This window comes from Schistocerca americana, chromosome 4 (genome assembly GCF_021461395.2).
Source record: "Schistocerca americana isolate TAMUIC-IGC-003095 chromosome 4, iqSchAmer2.1, whole genome shotgun sequence".
NCBI lineage: Eukaryota > Metazoa > Arthropoda > Insecta > Orthoptera > Acrididae > Schistocerca > Schistocerca americana.
This window is the reverse complement of record NC_060122.1, coordinates 717,081,785-717,106,030: the sequence shown is the minus strand read 5'-3', so window position 1 is coordinate 717,106,030 and position 24,246 is coordinate 717,081,785. Positions and strand designations below refer to the sequence as shown.

The window sequence follows — 24,246 nt, the reverse complement described above, 5'->3', positions numbered from 1 at the left end:
AGTATGAATCACTTTAATATTCTCAATTTTCATAAAATGTGGCTTCCTCTGACTTCCATCTACTTTCATATCACATTCAAACTTGTAGCAGAAAAATTATTAGAGTTAAATGCAGATGTTGTTACAGCCTTAGATCTGTATTTTGATGACTTTCCAGAATCATACTTCAGGAATGGAGCCTCCTCTCCAGACAAGATATATTAGCCTAAACAGGAACTACACCAAAAAGTATGTGTAGTATTTTCCTAAAAATACAGACAGTTAAGAGCAATAAATTTCTGCTCTTTTCTTGTACTATGAATGTGGCCTTGGACCCATCAAACACAGCTTATCTTCCACCTCCAGATGGCTATATGAGCGTTGGTACCATATACAGTGAGAATTCTACCATGGCAAACAATATAAAAGTAACACTGTATTACCTCTTAATATATCCAGGGTGTCGTCTGGCCCCATATCAACACGAAATGCAACATTTTCTTTGGAAAATTTCAGGACTGGTTCAATAAATGAAGCTGTAATTTCACACACTAGCAGTGACTGTTTCTTTTCTTTGTAGTTAATTACAGCATGGCAGTATATCTTTTCTGTTTTCCTGCAGATTCTGAAACAATGCAAGTCAGTAAAGTGAATAACTACAAAAAAACTTACCCTCAAAGTATGTATTGTTGTCACTCACTACTCACTTAAAATTGGGAACAACCATTAAAACCATAATTTGTAATGAATTCTACCATGACAGACTCTTACTTTTCTGATTGTAGCTGTTATGGTGAACACTAATGATTGATATATTTGGAGGCTTAAAAGATATCATAGCTGAATATTATTCAGTATGTTATACATATTGCATTGATCCAACTGAGGTCAATCTCTGCAGTGTTCAAAACCTAGTGGAGAATCAAGTTTTTGGAAGAAGAAATGTTAAGGACGGATAATATTTATTGAGAAAACACATTGCCAATCATTTGATATTCCTGCTCATGTTCACTATTCAGTACACAATTATAAAAACAGTTTAGTGACAAAATCCACAAATTACTTAACAGTCTCATCAGGTGAAATTACTTCAAATCACTTGTGTAACTGGTTCTTGAATATTGCTCAAGTGTGTGGGATCCATACCAGATAGGACTAACAAGGAAAACTGAATGTATACAGAGAAGGGCACCATGAAAGGTCGCCAGATTGTTTAATCCATGGGAGAGTGTCACAGAGATACTGAAGGAACTGAACTGAAAGACTCTTGAAGATAGACATAGACTGTCCCGAGAAAGTCTATTAACCAAGTTTCAAGAACCGGCTTTAAATGATTAATCTAAGAATATACTGCAATCCCTTACATAGAGCTGACATAGGGATTGTGAGGATAAGATTAGAATAATTATTGCACTCACAGGTACATTCAAACAATCATTCTTCCCATGTCCCATTCATCAATGGAACAGGAGGAAACCCTAATAACTGTTACAATGGGATGAACCCTTTGCCATGCTCCTCACAGTGGTTTGCAGAGAGTAGATGTAGATGTAAATATAGAGGTAGAGCTGAATTCTATGATGAAATAGATGGGCAGGGCTCATCCTTCTAACTACCAGTAAAAGTGTCTGTGATAATAACTGATTTATTTTTTACCTTGCAAACTTTATGCCAAAGAGAGGTAAGTCCACAGAGTCCTGACGTGTGTGCCTTATTGCACTTGCAACAGTAGCTGTGGGGAAACTGCAAACAATCTACCCCAGGACATTTATATTCCATCCTGGATTTTCCATTGTTTGATTTTTACCCCAGGACATCCCAAGATATCTTTAGATATTGAAAGATTTCCATAAATAGATCTGTTTCCAATGGATAATGGGACAAATTACAATCAATGGCTTGCAATTAAGGTAAGGTCACAACAGGTAACGCTATGTAATGATGACTAAATTCAAAGGAACTTGATACTGGACTATCCATTAGAATATACATACATTAAAACAAAACCCGTTTCCCAGAACTCCTGAAGACAGGCGCTGACTATGGATATTGTATCATAGACACAGTTCCTTTGACCGTTCAGAGATGTCACTAAACCCACCCAAAGATGTAAACAACCATGCACGAGCAGCACCAATAGGTGCAATAGACAGAGGGGGTCCGATAGCTGATCAGTTCCAAACATTCCACCAGGAAAGAGGTACATGGCTCATGTTGTCTGTAGTTCAAACATGCCTAGATGGTCAATACCACGGTTTGATCATGTCAGCATTGTTCCTTTGTGCCAGGAAGGGCTCTCAACAAAGAAAATGTCCAGGCATCTCAGAGTGAATCAAATCGATGTTGATTGGACATGGAGGAGATACAGAGAGATAGGAACTGTCGATGACTTGCCTTACTCAGACTGCCCTAGGGCCCTACTGCAGTGAATGACCACTATGGATTATGGCTCGGAGGGAACCTGACAGTAACGCCACCGCATAGAATAATGCTTTCTATGCAGCCATAGGACAATGTGCTACAACTCAAAATGAGCATAATAGGCTGCATGATGAGCAACTTTACACCCAATGTCCATGGCGAGGTCCATCTTTGCAACCACAGTACCATGCAGTGCGGTACAGATGGGCCCAACAATGTGTCGAATAGACTGCTCAGTATTGGCATCACATTCTCTTCATGCATGAGTGTCCCATATGCCTTCAACCAGACAATCGTTGGAGATATGTTTCAAGGCAACCCGGTCAGGCTGAACACCTTAGACACACTGTCCAGCACCGTAACGGCTGTACAATATGTGAATGCCATCCTCCAACTGATGTTGCACCCATATCGGCAGCATATTGGCGAGGCATTTGTCTTCATGGACAACAATTCGCACCCTCATTGTGCATTGCTTGACTAGAGTGATCAGCATATTCTGCAGACATGAACCCTATCGAACATGCCTGGGATAGATAGAAAAGAGATGTTCAAGGACAACGTGACCCACCAACCACTCTGAGGGATAAATGTGGAATTGCCATTGAAGAATTGAACAATCTGGACCAACAGTGCCTTGATGAACTTGTGGACAGTATCCCACGACAAATACAGGAATGCATCTATGCAAGAGGACATGCCACTGGGTATTAGTGGTACCAGTGTGTACATTAATCTTGACCACAACCTCTGAAGGTCTCGCTGTATGGTGGTAAAACGTGCAATGTGTGGTTTTTACGAGCAATAAAAAGGGCAGAAATGATGTTTATGTTGATTTCTATTCCAATTTTCTGTAGAGGTTCCACAACATCTCAGCCCTACAGTTTGTAGTTTGGCATTTATTAATTCAAAAGAGTTTACAATTGAATTATCAGTTTCGTGTGAAATTTTAGTTCAAAAGTAAAGCATGAAACAGCACACAATGAAGTTTTTAAGAGTTAACACACAGAAGCAGGTAGACTGCCAAGTATATGAAGATATACAAAAAATGAATGAGTTTGCAAAAAGAGATGTCAGTGTGCCAGGTTGTTGTGAGAGTTAATAAAGCTTAACATGAAAGCCAACGCAGAAGCTGTTCTCAGTGAGCACCAGACAGTTCAGTGCACTACAGACATAGAAATGCAGATGAGGAAAGGAAACTGCATCTCACCGACTGAACAGATTTCAGACTTGTTTGACAGCAAGTACCAATTGAATTTTTCACTGGAAATTTTTTGTATGCTTCATTGGATAGGATCAGGGCTGGCTGGAGTGGCTGAGCAGTTCTAGGCGCTACAGTCTGGAACCGTGCGACTGCTACGGTGGCAGGTTTGAATCCTGCCTCAGGCATGGATGTGTGTGATGTCCTTAGGTTAGTTAGGTTTAAGTAGTTCTAAGTTCTAGGGGACTGATGACCTCAGCAGTTAAGTCCCATAGTGCTCAGAGCCATTTGAACCATTTGAGAGGATCAGGAAGGACTAAATGAGTATGTTTAATCTTAATAAAATGTACAACATGATGTCATGTGGCCATATACTAAACTACCAAAAGTAAATACTACGACAACAAAAATTTCATTATGAGAACAGACAGAGTAAAGCAACCACTCAAATATAGCAGACTGATGCAGAGCAAGTAGGCAACATAACAGCACAGAAAACATCACTACTATTTTAGCTAGCTACGACTCTTTTTCCAGATTAAGAATGGGAGAGTGTTGTACCCGGAAGATTGTGTACCTAGGAACACATGATGTTTCCTGATCACTGTTTCAATCTAGTGACTAGTTTTAGAATCACATGAGGGAATGCACATTAGAAACCACTCCAAATAGTTTCCGGCATTATCTACGGTTTTTAGTGTTGTCAGACAAGAGTTTGTATGTTGCACAGCATTTGTAAATATCCCACGTTCTACATGTCTAAGTGCTTTATAATGTAATAAAGATATTTGGAGGATGTTGTTAATACTTCAGTTACAGCATTTATGGCAAGTAAAATTCTGTATATTTTTAAATCTAGTTACATAACATATGGCCAGGTCTGAGTGGTCCAAGATAGCAGACAAGTGTGTGGTGGGTGTTCTTGCTCGTGTGAATGTGTGCATGTTTTTGTGTTCTGATGAAGATTTTGGCCAAAGCTTGGTGAGTAACAGTCTTCTTGTAGTGCCTCTCTGCAACTCAAAGTGTCATCATTATGGTTAGTAGCAAACTATCCTTTCCATAATTCTTCATTTTTTATGGTATTGTAATTGTGTGCAATATTTCTATTCATTTGCAGGGGATTACTTACAACAAACCTCATGAGGCAATAAAAAATACGGTGAAGCATAGTAAAATGCCTAACTCCTTCAACACATCTAGAAGATGAATGTAAGTGAGCATCAGATATTACTCTTGCAGCACATTATTAAGCAATAAAGGTTCGATGAGTTAGCCCGGAACTTATTCAATGTCACAGCACTGAATGAAAATATTAAAAGCACATCAACTTAGTGATTTGTCTCTTTCAAAAGATTGGCAATTATTAAAAATGGAAACATGGCTGAAGTACATTTAAATATCTGGAAGTTTCCACCACAGTTATTTTCCTCAGCACACAGTTACACTTATAACTGGTGATGTAGTCCCTCTCGATGTTGACTCTTTTTGAATCTGAGTATGAGAACATTGACAGACAACATTCAATAATACTTCTCAGAATATTATTTATCATTTCTTCTATTGCTTTATGTATGTTTGGATTAATTAGAAAACTACTGACATTTGCAAAAAGAACTATTTCTTTTGTACATTAGCTGGAAGACAAACATTAGTGGACCTAATATTGAACCTTGCGCAACCCCATAAACCATTTCTCCAAGTTAGAAGAATCTCTTCAACTTACATTAGTTGAATTATTAAGTATAACATTTTGTGTGTTTTTTGTCAGATATGACATTATAAACTAGTTGGAAATTCTGTCAGTTACATAAAACCTCAGTTTATCTAGAAGAATATTGTGGTTCACGCAATCAAATAAATGCCTTAGACAAGTAACAAAAAATACCAACTGGTGGAATTTTATTATTTAATACTTATAAAATTTAGTGAGTGAAAATGTAAATAGCATTCTCAGTTGAGCAAATGTTGTGAAATCCGAACTGTGTTTTAATGAGGATATTACTGTTGCTTAGGTACTATAGAATACATCACCTTGTCAAATATTTTGAGAAATGATGGCATAAGTGAAACAGGCTAGTAGTTATTGATACCTCTCCTATCACCTTTCTTAAAGAGTAGTTTAACAAAGTCTTATTTCAGCGTCTCTGGAAAAATGCATTAAGCTGGTGATGCATTACATATTTCATATTAGATGGTGATGTTATATGGGGACAAATCTTTAGTACTCTTTTAGAAACACCATCAATACCAGATGAGCTCTGATTTTTGAGAGAATTTATAATTTTCTTAATTTCAAAGAAGTTGGTGATACATTTATATGACTGAATTTTGTACAAGTTGCTTTTTCACCATGCTGCTGCAATTGTTTTCTTGAATTGTTTGTCAATATATTTTCTACCATATTTACAAAATGATTATTTAATATATCTGCTATGTTGTACTCATCATTCACAGCCCTTCCATTTAGTTCAGTAGCAATATTATCCTGTTTTGTGGCTGGTTGTCCTGTCTCTTGTTTCACCAGGTTCCATATAGCTTTAAGTATGTTGTTGAAATACCTGACTTCTGACACTGTGTGCTTATTCCTTGTTTTGAATAACTTTTCTTCATAATTTTGAGTAATTTTTGTAGTTGACAACTCCTGCAAGATCTCTCAGGAATTACTTACGACATTTGTTATTAATTACCCATCTCAATTCAAGAGCAATAGCAATGTGCACAGCTTCAATGCTAAGAGAAAGGCTGATCTTCACTATTCTGGCTTAAATCTAGCTTTGATATAGAAAGGGGTGGCATATGCCAGCAGAAATGTCTTTGGACACTTGACAACCAGCATTTAAAAAAAATTAAAAGAATTTCTGGATGACGACTCATCCTATTCAACAGAGGAACTTTTGGGTATAATATGGTAATCACATTGTCATAAAAAACAAAAAATAATAAAAAAAACCTTGATTATGGCGGATAACTAAAATGTTGTTAAACTGACATGTTCCACATCATTATGAAGCATCATATTCATGATCTGTGGAACAAGTATTAATCAGATCTAATCTAATCTCATCAACAGATACATTTCCTTTTCCATTCACAAGATATTTTATTTTCTCTAGTGATGCATGTATTTTTTTTTTTTTTAATGGTTGTTTAATGTCTTTTCTGATTTGCTTACTTGGGGAGCTATTTTCAAATACAGATATGAATTTATCATGTTGTTGTTGTGGTCTTCAGTCCTGAGACTGGTTTGATGCAGCTCTCCATGCTACTCTATCCTGTGCAAGCTTTTTCATCTCCCAGTACCTACTGCAACCTACATCCTTCTGAATCTGCTTAGTGTATTCATCTCTTGGTCTCCCCCTACGATTTTTACCCTCCACGCTGCCCTCCAATACTAAATTGGTGATCCCTTGATGCCTCAGAACATGTCCTACCAACCGATCCCTTCTTCTGGTCAAGTTGTGCCACAAACTTCTCTTCTCCCCAATCCTATTCAATACTTCCTCATTAGTTATGTGATCTACCCATCTAATCTTCAGCATTCTTCTGTAGCACCACATTTCAAAAGCTTTTATTCTCTTCTTGTCCAAACTATTTATCGTCCATGTTTCACTTCCATACATGGCTACACTCCATACGAATACTTTCAGAAATGACTTCTTGACACTTAAATCAATACTGGATGTTAACAAATTTCTCTTCTTCAGAAACGCTTTCCTTGCCATTGCCAGCCTACATTTTATATCCTCTCTACTTCGACCATCATCAGTTATTTTGCTCCCCAAATAGCAAAACTCCTTTACTACTTTAAGTGCCTCATTTCCTAATCTAATTCCCTCAGCATCACCCGACTTAATTAGACTACATTCCATTATCCTTGTTTTGCTTTTGTTGATGTTCATCTTATATCCTCCTTTCAAGACACTGTCCATTCCATTCAACTGCTCTTCCAAGTCCTTTGCTGTCTCTGACAGAATTACAATGTCATCGGCGAACCTCAAAGTTTTTATTTCTTCTCCATGAATTTTAACACCTACTCCGAATTTTTCTTTTGTTTCCTTTACTGCTTGCTCAATATACAGATTGAACAACATCGGGGACAGGCTACAACCCTGTCTTACTCCCTTCCCAACCACAAATTAAATTTTATGTTAGTATTCACTTCAATATAAATTTTATTCCAGGTTATCCCTTGTAAATTATTCTGAAAAACATTAATCCCAAAGCCATGATTTATTCTTTTATTCACTAAAGAGTATCTATACCATTAGGTACTATGTTATTTATCTTAGCAACTGTGCATCATCATCAAAGTTTCGTTAGTGGGCTATCAAATGCTTGCTGTGCTTGCTGCAATCTGACAGATATCATAGTAAGGGATCCAAAATCCTCATAAACAGTTTAATTATAATACACAATGAGATAATTGTATGCAACAAATAACATATGGTTCAATTCATAATTGGCAAACAACAGAAATTAGCAGGAACTGGCCAGCAAATGGGAAACAGAACCTAGGTGAGTTACTTCTTCAAAATGACACTGGCTGTTAGCTCTGTCACTTTTGACATGGGATCAAAGAGGATATAACCTAAGCTATGAAGTTTAAATATGATGGACTAACATCCAGACATGATGGCTGAAACATATAACAGGAGAGCATTCAGAGTTACTGTAGTATACAGTTATACAATAAGTAGATGTGTGCAGTCTCTCCTTCTCATCCTGTCCAGTAAGTCTCCCCTGATTCGGGGTTCTGGGTGACTTTTCTGAACTGTACCCCTTTCCCTAAACTTCTTCAGTCCTTTTCCTTCAACCCTCTTCCTTCCCTTTCAACTCTTCTGCCAGAAAGCTTTTTGTGTGTATGTGTGTGTTCCCCTGCCACCACTATGTGAGTAGATTTTCTATCTATCCATTTACATTAATTACATATGGAAGAAGACAGTGAATGCAGCACAGATGGCAGATGAAAAACCAGATATGAATATAGGATACAGTAGAAATATGTTACATATGTATGTGTACAAGAAGGTAGAATTGTAGATGATATTAACATGATAAGGTGAACTTAGTGGAAAATGATAACCTATATCTGAGAAACATAGGAGGATACATATACAGGGTGAAGGCAAATTCGTGCACTCGGGCTTCGCAGAGCGACACCTTGTATGCCAGCGATAAAAAAAATCTCTCTCCCAAAATTTCATCTGGCGAGTGAATATGCTGCTAGATATCGTTGCCGACGCCATCCAGAAAAAATGTTTTGTCATCTGGAGCTGTACCTTCGGGAGACAGATTGTCTCCTTCCACCACCACGTGACAAAGGTCGTCCATGGACTCGCTGTACCACTGCTACTGAGGAAGCTATTCTGGAGGTCATACACCAAGAACCTCAGTGAAGTACATGTAGCGTAGCAAGGCAGCTGCGTGTCTTGCAAATCACGGTTGTTAACATGCTGCACGAGCATGGGATGCACCCCTATCATTATGCTTTCACGCAACACCTGCATCCTGCAAATAGCCATCAGAGAATGCAATTCTGTTAATGGTTCCAACAACAACAGGAAGCCAATGATGACTTTGTGAAAACAGTAATTTGGTCAGATGAACTAGCATTCACCCGTGAGGGTGTCTTCAATATGCACAATGCACACCATTGGTATGAGGTTAACCCACACATCACCCACGACCGTGGATACCAAGTTTGCTTTAGTATCAAAATCTGGGTCGGAATATTGGGCAACAGGTGGTTGGTCCCTACATGTTGCCTGACTGGTTGACTGCATGAATGTATCATGCATTCCTCTCAAACTATCTGCTCTGATACGCATGAAGATTTCCCACTACATGTTCGGCAGGGGATATGGTTCCAACATGATGGTGCACCTCCACACTCTGGAATTAATGTGCAACAGTATTTGGACAGAACATTTCTAGGGAAATGGCTCCGACTTGGAGGTCCAGTTGTATGGCCACGGCTTTCACCTGACCTAAATCCCCTGGATTTCTTCCTGTGTGGACACCTGAAAGAGCACATGTACTCTACTCCACCGACGAATGTGGAAGAATTGGTAGCACGTGTTCATGCTGCTCTTGTTACTGTGGATGCACCTTTGATGCAAAGGCACCAGAGCGGTATGATCCAGCGAGTTGCAAAATGTTTGGACGTGGAGGGAGGTCACTTTGAGCATCTGTTGTTCTGATTACAACGTATTCTGTCGTGAAGGTCATGCGGTCATTAATATGGACACTATTATTTTCACTGGTTGCTAATGTGTGACGTCTGAACACTCATATTACATACAGTATAAATGACAAGTAGATGTTGTGTTATTGTACAGTGCTGTCATCTTTAGCATTTCAAAACTGATATTGTTTTTGTAGTTATTCTGTCCTATGACAGGTCATTTGTTTCGACTGTCTATTTCTTATTTGTCTAACTACGTTTTTGTTATGTTCAGCATTAAAAAATGTTGTAAATTTAGGATAAGTGTGACCTAAGAAATGATCTATATTACAGAATAAAATGTCAGAATGAAATTAGCAAATAAAAAAATGCACCCAAACCCAGGATCGAACCTCCACCTCCTGCATGCTAAACCAAAACTTTATACACTGCACCAACTGAACAGCACAACAAACATGTGCTCACACAGGTAGGCACCGTTCATGTGGATTCAGTATTGCCAGATTGCCACCCTTTAACATCGTTTTTCTGCTGGATGTACTCTTCAGACAAAATTTTGGGACAGACATTTTTTTATTGCTGGTATGTGAGGAGTCATGTTGCGAAGCCCGAGCACGTGAATTTCGCTACACCTTGTATAGGGACACTATCACTGCAGAGAGTTATAAACTTCTGTGGATATAATCTTTCTGCAGAAAGAGCTGTATCCTGGTGGTTACTACATGAGTAGGTATCGTTAGCATCAAGGTTCCTCCAAAGTAGCAAAGTAGATGAATTTTCCTGAGTTCATTAACTTGTTCCGAATGTTAATTTAAAGGTGTAATAATGAAGTGGCAAGTGTCTGTGTTTTCTACAGTATTCTTCAGGAGTGGAAAGATAGGTAACTGATTACATAATGCCCAACAGCAACTGTTTAAAATATGTGACTACTCTAGTTCAGTGGCAGTTTTATAACCTCTTTAGTCCCTGTGTCCATCCGGCTAGACATTACTTCTCTATTTTGCTTTAAGTGCCATTACAGTTTCTTGTACACTGTAACCAAATGTCCAGCATGCTGGACATTTTAGCTGTCTTCACAATTTTTTTCTCAGTGAAATTCAGTTTGTGCTGTTGGTTACACTGAGATGTTCTGCTCACTGCATCGTAGTGGCCACTGCTGGGGATCTCACTGAGAAGTCTTACAAAGAAATGTAATTATGAATGTCACATTCAATTCTTTGTTATTATTTATAATCATTGTTGTTGTAAATAGATCAATAAATTATGTTCCAGTTGCAGTGCGGTGGGGTTTTCCTCTCTGTGCAGGCTGCACATTAAAATTCACCTAACTCAGAATGGTGTCTGCTCAGTCTCCCTTCACTCGGCAACATAGATACTTACAAGATGATGTAGAAGCAGCATTGATAAAAAACACCACCTAATATCTACAATTACTGAGGCTGTGCAACTCTACTATGAAAGAACGATCTTTAGAACAACTGTCATTCAATTTTATCAGGCAATAAGAAAATGGATTAGCTTCTGGAAAATAATGTCCGAAATTTCCATACAAAAATGTTTATTTTGTCCTTATAACCAAAGAAACGGTACTATTCAGTCCACATTTAAGCTATTGGCTATTTTCTTCCAGTTCACAATTCATACACACATTTCATACGCACAGCAGACAGAAATCTGTCCAGACCTGACCCGAATTGAACAACATTTTCACAGTCATTAACTTCACCACTAATTTAAGTTATTACATTCGGTCCTTCTTGTGAATTTTTAAAAAAGGAAATTGCTCACCAAAAATGCTCCATGGTTGAATACTGAAACATGCCACACCGATACTATGGAGGACAAATTTTCACACACGAATATCTTTCCAAAAAAACAATTCCAAAACTTGCAAATTTCACAAAACTGTCCGTAAAGGCAACTGCTATTATGGCCATGCAATCTGGACGAGAGAAGCCAAATTTACACATTATTTTGATTCGCTCTAGTAACAGGACTGTCCGCATTCAAAGCTAGCGAGTGACCCCCTTCTTCCAGCCTCACTCCCAGTATAACTATTAGGTAACGAGCGGGAACCGTCTCATTTCTGATTGGCTGATCATACTCACTGCCAATCAGAATGCTGGCTCATGATCATAATCATGCCAAAACTCCAGCCAACTTGTGCGGCTCTCCAACATACCTCCTTCACTAGATTCAAGAAAACATACTACTGAAACAAGCCAGCCTCAGTGGCTTTCACGTCATCTCAAAAACAAAACATCTTTTTACTCGTTAAGCAGACAGCCTCTGAACACATTACCTTTACAACAACATTTCTACCAGTTACATAAAACTTCAGGAAAATTAGACATCTGAAGCTCACCTCTATGGCTTTCAAAACACATCACATTTTAGACTTTACTTCCTTGATCAGGCCCTCTCTTGCCTCAAACACATTTCTTACACTGCAACATTTTTAATGGTTACAAAAACTTTTGTATTACTCTTCATATTACTGTATAGTCACCTTAAACTAATCTTTTATATCATTAATAGGCAATTCTCTCTCATCTGATTAGTCACTTCTTAGTTTCTACTGAGACACTCGCTCCCTATATACTTAGTACTACTTTAGTACAATAGGGAATAAGGAAAGACGATAGTCAAAGTTCTGAATGGAGAAGAGGAAGATTGACGATACGGAAATAGTATTTGTCAATAACTTGAGCACCTAGTGTTCATCAAACACTTAGCATTGCATAGAGTGCAATGCCATCTGAGGCTTCTTCGTTACTGTTATTTAATTGATTCTTCAGTACATACCTTTTTAAATCAATAATGTTTCTTAAATCCAGTAATTTGTGTGATTTTACATACTCTAGTCTGTAAGCAATGGCATGAGGTTGGCTACAATCCTAAAATGTCCCAAATATTCATCAGTAGACTTTTTTGTCTCAGCCGTAAGTTTTTTTGATTTCTCTTTGGTTTTCACAAGCACTTGGTCACTGATTTGAAAACTAGTTGGACTTGCCCTCGCATCATGTCTCCTTTTCCTCTCCAGAGTCTTTTCTCTTATATTTGCTCACGCAAATTTTTTCTTATGTTCCATTGCCAATTCAGTATGATTAGGGAACTCTATCACGTCAAATAAGAGGTTAATAGGTCTAATTCCACACATTAATTCTACTGGAGCAAAACCAGTGGCTTCATGTTTTAGATGGTTAATCACTTCTTTGAAATATACTAAGTAACTGGCCCAAGCAGAACGCTTCTTGTGACAGTATGTTCTACAGAGACAGTTTAGTTCTTTCATGATACTTTCACACATCTTACCCAGTAGAAAAGAGGCAGAAATTTTTATATGTTCTATGTTTCTTTTGTTTAAGCATTCTGCAAAATGCTTAGAAATAAATTGTGACCCATTATCAGATAATACTGCTTTCAGCGCCCCAATGTTTACAAAAGAGTCTTTCTCTAGTTTATTCACAATTACTTTAGCATTGGCCTTTTTAATAGGATAAGATCTTGCATACTTAGTAAAACCATTTGCTGGCGCAAATATGTACGCGCAACCTCTCCTTGAAACTGGCAAAGGGCCAAACAGGTCCACAGCTTCTAAATCCAACCTATTCTGAGATTCCACTGAATACATTTGCCCCTGAATAATTCTATTATTTGCTCTCGCCTTTTGACATCTGTCACAAGATTCTAGTCTTTTCTGTAATCTTAGCCACATATTATCGAAAATTACTACTTCACTTAACTTTGCAATACATTTCCGAGCTCCATAATGTCCATATTTCCCAAGTACATAATCAATAAGTAAGTCCACGTGTTGTTCTGGGAAACAAATACGCCAATTTTCATCAATGCTCTTTCTTCACCTAAAAATTATGTCCTTGTGTATCTGGTAATATTCTATCAACTTTGGGAAGTCAGGATGACCTAACCTGTTTACCAACTTAAGATTATTGTCTTGGTTTTGTTCCTGCCTGAGATTTTTACAAACCGTTTTATTGGTCCCTCTTCCTGTAACTGAATGACTGCCAGCAAAACTTCATCACAATCCCATGTTTCTAAGAAATCTCCATCCTGCTCATTCTCCTTTACATATCGAGATAATGCATCTGCCACAATGTTTTCAGAGCCTTTTATGTGTTCTATGTGATGATAAAATTGCTGGATATACATGGCCCACCTCCAAAGTCTGCTGTGTTTAAGCTGGCACATCTGTAGGTAAGTTAATGCACTATGGTCACTGAAAACTAAAACTTTATGGCCCAACAGGTATTGTTAAAATTTCTGTAGATCAAAAATGATTGCTAATGCTTCTAACTCTGAAATGCTGTAATTGTTTTCAGCTTGTTGCAATGACTGACTAGCAAAAGCCTAATTTTCTCCTACTGTATCAATTCAAAATAATTCAACCCCCAAACCATAACCACAGGCATCAGATCAATGGTTTAAAATCTGACTTATTCACCAGTGCCTCTTTGAGTTCTTCAAATGTCTTTTGACACTCATTAGTCACTGGCCACTGTGGCCGAGCTGTTCTAGGCACTTCAGTTCAGAACAGTGCTACTCCCACGGTTGCAGGTTCGAATCCTGCCTCAGGCATGGATGTGTCTGATGTCGTTACGTTAGTTAGGTTTAAGTAGTTCTAAGTCTTAGGGTACTGATGACCTCAGATGTTAAGTCCCATAGTGTTAAGAGACATTTGAACCATTTGAACTAATTAGTCCACTTATAGGGTACATTTTTCTTTAAGAGTTCCCTCAGACAAGGTGCATTAAATAACTGACCAGGTACAAATTTTCAGTAAAATCCAAAAAGGCCAAACATACCCTTTAACTCTTTTCTTGTGGTCAGTGCTGCATAATCTCTAATGGCTTTTATCTTTTCTGGATCAGTCATGATCCCATTGCCACTAACAATATGTCCCAGAAATTTAATTTCTTTCTTCACAAATTCTGTTTTGTCCAGTTTCAGTTTCATTCCCCCTTTTATTAATTGCATCTAATACTTTGTCTAACAACATACAGTGCTCTTGCCAAGTAGGAGTTGAAATTAGTACATCGTCCACATAAACAGTAATTCTCCTAACAAGAACGTCGACGGTCGCTGTGCGCTAAGTCCGTGGCTGGCGTGCTGCCAAGATTGCGTAAGCCAGCGTCACGCGCTGGGGTCAAAGGTCAAACTGATAAGAACTTTAACATGGAACATGCTGTTGCCTCCTTGAGCCCCCGGTTCGTGATGTACCCTTGTCCGGTTCTCAGCTACGCTACAGATCAATTTATTTATGAAAATACAAAGCCTTTATTTGCCAGGTCACCAATGTACCACCTCGTACAATAGCTACTGTAAGCCATCCATTACCATGTGTAAATGAATGATTAATGTCAATGCTGAAATTCAGTCGACATTAGGTACTCCTGTACCACCTCGTACAATAGCTACAGTAAGCCAACCATTACCATGACTGAATGTATCATTAAGGTCTATGCTAAAATTAATTCTACATCCAACAAGATACTGTAAGCCATCCATTACCATGTGTAAATGAATCATTAATGTCAATGCTGAAATTCAGTCGAAATCCACAGAAAATACATGGTCCATCGACAAGTGCAGTAGCAGCAATATTCTTCACAGTATTCTTCTTCTTGTCTGCAGCAGATGTGGAAAATTCGATGTTTTCAATTGTTTTATAGACTGTTTGACGAGAACGTCGACGGTACCTTCTGTACGGCATCTTGGCAGCGTTCAATGCAGTTGCCTGTGCAGCAGCAGCAGCGCGAGTGATCCGCTCCGCGGGCCTCGCTCGCTTTTATAGACGCACGATAGCACGTGACCTTGATTCGGACTTAGAATATTTCACAGTGCCAGCCGCGCGTTATCCCGGACGGGAGCACTAGCTCCCGTCCGCTGTGCACTAAGTCCGCGGCTGTAGCAAATTTTACATATTCACATACACCTTTCCCTTTAATCCAAATGAATACAGACTCATTTACAGATATTTTACGTCTACTACGGGTGTAGAGGGATAGTGGGGATGGGGACATATACACAGATTTTCCAAAGTCTTTATTTGCCAGTTCACCAATATGATAGGTACGGTAAGCAATAATGTCTCTGTCTACAAAACTTTCAAGGCCAGGAACGTTAGGAACTCCTGTACCACCTCGTACAATAGCTAGTGTAAGCCATCCATTACCATGTGTAAATGAATCACTAATGTCAATGCTGAAATTCAGTCGACATCCACAGAAAATACATGGACCGTCGACAAGTGCAGTAGCAGCAATATTCTTCACAGTATTCTTCTTCTTGTCTGCAGCAGATGTGGAAAATATAATGTTTTCAATTGTTTTATAGACTGTTTGACGAGAACGTCGACGGTACCTTCTGTACCTAAGTCCGAATCAAGGTCACGCGCTGTTGTGCGTCTATAAAAGCGAGCGAGGCCCGCGGAGCAGATCACTCGCGCTGCTGCTGCTGCACAGGCAACTGCATTGAACGCTGCCAAGATGCCGTACAGAAGGTACCGTCGATGTTCTCGTCAAACAGTCTATATACAATTGAAAACATCGAATTTTCCACATCTGCTGCAGACAAGAAGAAGAATACTGTGAAGAATATTGCTGCTACTGGACTTGTCAACGGACCATGTATTTTCTGTGGATGATTCATTTACACATGGTAATGGATGGCTTACAGTAGCTATTGTACCAGGTGGTACAGGAGTTCCTAACGTTCCTGGCCTTGAAAGTTTTGTAGACAGAGACATTATTGCTTACCGTACCTATCATATTGGTGAACTGGCAAATAAATACTTTGGAGAATCTGTGTATATGTCCCCATCCCCACTATCCCTCTACACCCGTAGTAGACGTAAAATATCTGTAAATGAGTCTGTATTCATTTGGATTAAAGGGAAAGGTGTATGTGAATATGTAAAATTTGTTGGAGACTGTACTTTGTATTTTCATAAATAAATTGATCTGTAGCGTAGCTGAGAACCGGACAAGGGTACATCACGAACCGGGGGCTCAAGGAGGTAACAGCATGTTCCATGTTAAAGTTCTATCAGTTTGACCTTTGACCCCAGCGCGTGACGCTGGCTTACGCAATCTTGGCAGCGCTGTGTTAGGTGGCAAACCGTCTCACTTCTTATTGGCTGTACAGAATTATGGCCAATCACAAGTGACTTTCAGGACGTGCCTCACGCCAAAATCTAGTAAGAACCAAGCACTGCTCTCAGCTCACTGACATCATTAAAATAAGCAACTCAAAACTGTCTTGTTAAACAAATAAAATGAAATAAACTTTAAGCTGTACTTAACGTCTGGAATTTAACTATATAGTCGCGTATGTTCTGGCCTACTCTCATATTCAAACATGCTTGGACATCCGTCACCCACTAGTAGGGGAACCACTGGTGGATTTGTTCCCATGATACAAAGCTGAAACACTTGCAAGTTCCTATAGAGAACCACAGCAAAATTATGAAAGGTTTTCTAAAATGAGAACTTTCCAAATTTGAATCTAAACACTGAAGGTGTTATCATATCTTTTCATATAGTCATAGTTGGTGAACTATTAACATATAAAAACTGTTTTTTTTATAAAAAAAAATCTTCCAAATTATGACAGTTATTGACCTAGAACATTATGTACCTAATATGAAGTTCCTCAGGCTATTTCTAGATCAGTTATTAATTTTTATAGTTCCAGAGAACGTAACTACTCTGTAAGCGCTTCTCCACTACTTTCACACCCTGCAGTCACACCATATGGTCATGACGCATGTCTACAGAACACAGCTCGCCCATTGCAGATCATACAAGAAAGCTTTAATAGACAAATTGGCGATTGTGCCCTAGCTCAGACACCTCATTACCTTAACTGGGTCCTCTTTCACTTCATTAGGAGGGGCACTATTGATAAATCAAAATATTTCTCTAGCTTCTCACCCTCTTTAATAACCTCTTAATTCCCCAACCCTCTCCAAGGTGTTGTCAGAATTTTCAAAATCATTTACTCCTCCTTCCTCTTCTTCTGACCCTTCTTCCTCACTATTTGAAATTACTTCATTCAACCTACATACAATCTCCTCTGCTCTATTATATTCTTCCTTGGGTACCTCCACAACAGTTTCCCCGATAATAATGCTACTTCCACCATCTCTGGTAGGCCCCTCATCTGTTTTGCAGTGCTGATTCTCCCACACCTCCTAATTTAAATCTTCGCTTTCTGTACCTGGTTCCTCACTAACATGGTTCCTATGGTCTCTATTTTGACTTTCCCTTTCACAAGATGCTACTTCATTTTCTAAATAAACAAACTTTGTTATACTGCCACTCTTCCCTGCCCCATTGTTTTCTATAATAACCCCCCCCCCTCCCCTGCTATTTATTTGGTGCCTTCTTTACAAAGGGTGTCGCTAGTGGGTTTAACTTACATGCTAGCGCCATTACAGACTGCTTTCAGTTTCCCTCCTGTTTGACGTCACTGCCTCTGATGTTTCCATCACCCGTCAGGCCGGCCCTACCCATTACGTCATTAGACTGCAGCTGACGGCAATCAAAGTATTGTACTTGGTCATTGAATCTATTTCCAACAGAGCCCCCTCTCCCCCTGTATCTGCCTCTATAACTGTTCGTATGCTGTATGCCTATTCTGTTTACATTTACTTCAGCTCTGTTGTCATTTGGTCTAGCAGGAGGCCTAAAATCTCTCCTAGTACTTTCTTCCTCTTTTAAAATATTTTCCACCCTTTCCAAATAATGGATAAACTGGTCAATGTCATCCCTGGATGCTGATATTATCTTGTTCCTCCAATACAATGGTAACTTGTTTTCAATTCCCATGATAAGTTGTTCTGCTTCAACCTTGGCATTTACATATGACAAAGTAGTTACCCATTTCTGTACAAATCTTTTAATGCCCTCTCTCTTTGGATCACACTTTTCCCCTGACCAAAATTTATTTAAAACCTCCATTTGTTTCCGTTTTCCCCAATACTCTTCAAAAAAGGCTTGCTTAAATTCTGCTAATTTATCGTTTTTATCTGAGGCCAAGTTTCCTCAAATTCTTGCCTCTCCCATCAAATTTGAAGTAATGAATCCAATATTCTGCTTATCACTCCACACTTCTGGCAAAACCTCATCAAAATCACTCCAACATTCGTTAAGGTGAACATTTTTACTGGGATCAAATCAAAAAAACTGGCGATGAGTAACACGGACAATTTCAGATGAATCTACAACATTGTTAGATGCTTTACAGCCACTATGGTTGTTAGACTTTGGCTCTACTGTTGTTAGTCTACTTTCATGCTCACAGAACTGCCCATTCACATCTGCACTAAACTGTTGGAGGTTAGTTTCAGTGTTTGTAATTTTACTTGCTATTTGCATGCCAAACTTCGCACATACATCTTTTCCATCTTTGATTTGACTTTCTAACATCGTATGACTTTCCTCACAGTGCTTTTCTACAAGATAGAACTGTTCATTAACTTTGACTAATTCTAAACATAACTGCTGCTTTGACTGTTGGTTGTTCTCAGCAACTTGTTCAATCTGTGTAGTTAGTCCACTTTTCACTGTCACAATAGCAATATTACATTCTTGTGTGACCTCATTAATGTCACTTTTAACATTGTTACTGAACAAAGTCAGGTCATTTTTCCAAGACTATCTCAAATTCGAAATTTTATCCTCCATTTTAGCTCCCATTTCTGTTGACAAGTTAGTAAACCCTTGATCAACTTCGGTGTGTAACTCATTTATTTCCAAACCTAATTTATTCATTTTGGTATCCATATGCGTACCTAATTTATTCATTTTGGTATCAATATCATTAGCTATTTTAATAATTTTTGTGTGAATATCAGAACTTACTGAAGATTTAATATCTATATCCATCTCCTTCATATGTTTGAGGAAACATATCTGAAACACTATCCTTTGGTTCACAAGCCCCTGACACTAGTTCTTGTTTCATTTCTTTAACAGTAACAGGTATATATTTAGCATCGGCTTCCACCACTCTCAGTTCATTATCTACACCACAGTTAGACAATATTGACTCAGGTAAACCACTGTCCTCTGTTCATGATACATCAAAACTGAAACTACCTATCACTGAATCATCTTCATAATTTACATTACCTAAATCTACCTTCAGTTTCTCATCTACTATTTCCTGATTTCTTTCAGCCATTCTGCAAAGTTTCTTGGCACACTCACACAATTTAAGTAAACACTACTTATCTTTGGCCTCGTCCGGCTGACTGCGCAGCGGGTCCAGCTTCCGAGCTCTGCTTATGTCTGACCAGATTATAGGCCACCGCTTCCGCCATGGCTCCAACTGCTCCAGATGCTGGTCAGCTGCAGCTGCAATGCCGTCTCTTGAAGTTCCGTGGTCACCAGCGTAGTCTGCCACCTTGTTCCACTGGCTGCCAAAACTTAATGAAAGTTCCTTTGCACACGTGTCTATTGTCCTATATACGTAGTTCCTTTCACACATGCGTGTGAAAACTTCACAAGTTCAATGGACACTTTTCCCGGCTGATACACCAATTGCAGTGGGGCAGGGGTTTGCTCTCTGTGCAGGCTGCACATTAAAATTCACCTAACTCAGAACGGCATTTGCTCAGTCATATTTACAACATGATGTAAAAGCAGCATTGATAAAAAACACCATCTAATATCAACAATTACTGAGGCCCTGCAACTCTAGTAATGAAAGAAAGATCTGTAGAAAAACTGTCACTCAATTTTATCAGGCAGTAAGAAAATGGATTAGCTTCTGGGAAATGATGCCTGAAATTTCCATACAAAAATGCTTATTTTGTTCTTACAGGCAAAGAAACGGTACTATTCAGTCCATATTTAAACTATTGGCTATTTTCTTCCAGTTCACAATTCATACACACATTTCATATGCACAGCAGCCAGAAATCTGTCCAGATCCGACCTGAATTAAACAACATTTTCACAGTCATAAATTTCACCACTAATTTGAGTTATTACATTCAGTCCTTCTTGTGGATTTCTAAAAAAGAAATTGCTCACCAAAAATGCACCATGGTTGAATACTGAAACATGCCGCACGGATACTATGAAGGCCAAATTTTCACACACAAATATCCTTCCAAAAAACAATTCCAAAACTTGCAAACTTCACAAAACTGTCCATAAATGCAACTGCTATTATGGCCAAGCAATCTGGACACAAGATGCCAAATATTTCTTCATTTTACACATTATTTTGAATCACTCTAGTAACATGACTGTCCGCATTCAAAGCTAGCAAGTGACCCCCTTCTTCCAGCCTCACTCCCAGTATAACTATCAGGTAATGAGTGGGAACCATCTCAATTCTGATTGGCTGACCATACTCACTGCCAATCAGAATGCTCGCTCATGATCATACTTATTCCAAAATTGGCCTGCATCAATTCTTATACACAGACGCATTTGCGTCAATCTGACATGCAAATATGAAAGTAATGTTTAATAAAAGAAAACAAAATGACAATAATTCTGGAAATATTCTTTACATACAGTTTTTACTCCAGCTGACTTTCTGGCTGCTCTGTTACAATAGCAAACACACCTAGACATACATCATCAACCAAGTGAGTAAATCCCTTAGGATCATTTTCCCATGACAGGCCTGTGTAACTCTTGCAGGTTACTTAAGACAGTATATAATGCAACATTGAAATTAAACAAATGTCCCACTTACAGACTCTCATTTACTGACATTTACTCCCACAACCATATTAGACACAAATAATAACTTTGTCTGATTTTTATATTATAAAAATGAAAAATAATTAAAGTTTTAATATGAAAATCTCAATTAATTCTGCACACCGAGAGTTCAGTTTATGTTATCCAATTATACCAAAAGATAAACTATCATATTTCCTAACTGAATTTAATTTTCTAAGTGTCAGTTTTTTACTTTCTAGTAATTTTTTTATCTCCAAAACTATGATAGTTACAATGTTGAAATTTTTATACAATCATCTCCTGAATAACAAAAGGTGGTGCACCAATTTTGAAAATGATTAAATAATATTTAATATAATTTATTTATGTTCTTATAGGTGGTGAACGTACACATCCAGTAAGAGACCTTGAATAGCTTTCCCATGCCAGGCTCGTGTGTCTCTCAGTTAGGACTCTAGATGTCAGCTCCCAAAGTTACATGCAGCAAGCTATCCTAAAACAAATGTTCGCTCGGAAACAACTTGCGATGCTACACAGTCTCTGTAGTAAACAAAAATTAGGTTCCATTCTCTGTAATAATCTAACACCATTACTTCTTACTTATTTCCAAGAGTAAACAATGAAGTCCAGCTGGCTGGACAGATGGTCACAGCTTTGTTCATTTTTGATCCCTGACTAATTTCTCTGAGTACAGTATCTACTCTAAAAGATGCCTGTGCTTCTCACTACTTTGTGATATGTATAAAATTAGCTGTTTATTGGAAATTACCATTGTTCCTTCATAAATATTAATTTTTAATTAGCTTTAGAAGTTCACAGTTTTTTTTTTTATTTATTTATTTTTTTCTCCCAGCTAATGCAGGCATGAATAGACCACTAACGGAAGCTGATATCAAAAGAGAACTGCTAAAAGTAATAGAGCGGGGCAGTGATTTGTGTGACATAGTGGACTGTTTTGACAAGGAAGACCTTGACATTACAATAAATACTGACCTGTGTGTACCTGAAGCACAAATTGACAGTTCATTTGATTTCAGAAATATTGATGACTGAAACTGCTTTTCTTGTGTCATACTTTAGTGATACTCTGTATATAATGTATCTAAATGTTAAATAAATACTAAAGAACATAAATTTGTCTAATTACTTTCATGGTCAAATATCATGAATAGTCACTGAGAGTAGCAGGGTCCAGCTGGTTGGAGATAGGAAAATCTCTGCCCAGATGAGTAATAACAAAAATATACATGCTATGTCTTTCTCAAAAAAATATTAGAAATTATAGAAAATGTTTTTGCAAGGGTCTCAAGAGAATAAATACTGAAAGTTACGATGTTTCCTATAACTACTTACAAAGGTTAATACCCAGTTATAGCTTCATAAGTTTGTAAGATTCATGCACTCTTCCAAGGAGAATTTCTATATCTATTATTATAAGTGACATGGCTTCCTTTATGGGAATTTTTCTACAGAGGGTTTCGGTAATTTAGCCCATGAAACTAGTTTAATTTCTCCCAAGAGGCCAACTGGAAGGCCTCCCTATTTCATCTGATGAACAGGTTTTAGGTGCTACTATTGTTGGTTGATGAAGTCTCTGAGCCAGGTTCAGTTTCTCAACCTGTTCCAGAGAAAGTCTCTTGGCCCATGATGCCTGGGCATTCACAGATGGTGGGATTACTGGTAGCTGTAAGCTCTAATGTTAGGCATGTAATGGGGATCCTTAGGGTATGGCTGCCAAGGAGGGGAGGGAATCCACTGTGCACTCAGTTGTGCATACCAGGAGGAGATATTTCAGATGAGGAATGAGTGTTTCCAGATGCCATGAAGGGTAAAGGGTCCAGCCACCTGCAGGTGACTCATGTTGGAACTAACAATGTGTATCACTTTGGATCGCAAGAGATTCACTCAGGTTTCAGGCAGCTAGCAGAAGTACTGCAGATTGCCATTCTTGCTTTGGAGATGAAGGCAGACCTCACTATCTGTAGCATCATCAACAGAACTGTGGTCCTTTGTTACAGAGCTGAGTGAAGGGTAAAGGCTACAGATTCTTAAACTTGCATCATAGGGTGATGGTTTCCAGGTTCCACTTAATAGGCCAGGGGTCCACTACACACAGGAAGCAGCTACATAGATAACAGGGGCTGTGTGGAGGGGACTGCATGATTTATTGTGTTAGAAGGTCTACGAAAAATGCAGAAAGGACATCAGTCTGAAAGTGTTCACAGTAAATACAGGAGAGTAGACCTAATGACACTTAGTACTGTAGTTGTAAATTCTTGTATCTGTGTTGGAAAAGAACCAGAGCTATGAGCACTAATAATGGAAGCACTGAATCTCAAATCATTATAGGTCAACAAACTTCAATAAATCCAGGAATAAGTTCAGCTGAAATTTTTACAATGGGTCAAATAGCATTCAGAAAGGACGGATTAAATACAGTTGGTGGTAGGGTGTTTACTGCTATCAGAAGTAGTTAACCTTGTTGTGAAATTTAAGTAGATAGTGTTAGGTTCTTTAAATGGCCTACACATATAAATAAATATTCGGGCTGTCTCTGTACAGCAAAGATACAGACATGTCACCACAGGGGCTGGGCAATTGTTTATTCCAAACCATTGACATGAATGGGGAGCCTACCCCCAAGGTAATTAGTTTCGATAGTAGGACCCTATCTGAAGCTGAACAAGCATTTTCAGTACCAAACTGCAAGCTCTCATGGTAACATCGACGTT

General features: G+C 38.4%; 1 protein-coding gene across 1 annotated transcript in view; it reads right to left on the bottom strand.

Annotated features, from left to right (window-relative positions):
- Window positions 1–205: 205 nt before the first annotated feature.
- The window catches only part of LOC124613731, a 70,812-nt gene continuing 46,771 nt past the window's right edge, over window positions 206–24,246 (bottom strand). The window contains exons 7-8 of the mRNA XM_047142449.1: window positions 389–604; window positions 206–245 (exon numbers count right to left, since the gene is read on the bottom strand). Of these exons, the coding sequence (XP_046998405.1) occupies window positions 206–245; window positions 389–604 (256 nt within the window). The remainder of the gene's footprint in view (window positions 246–388; window positions 605–24,246) is intronic.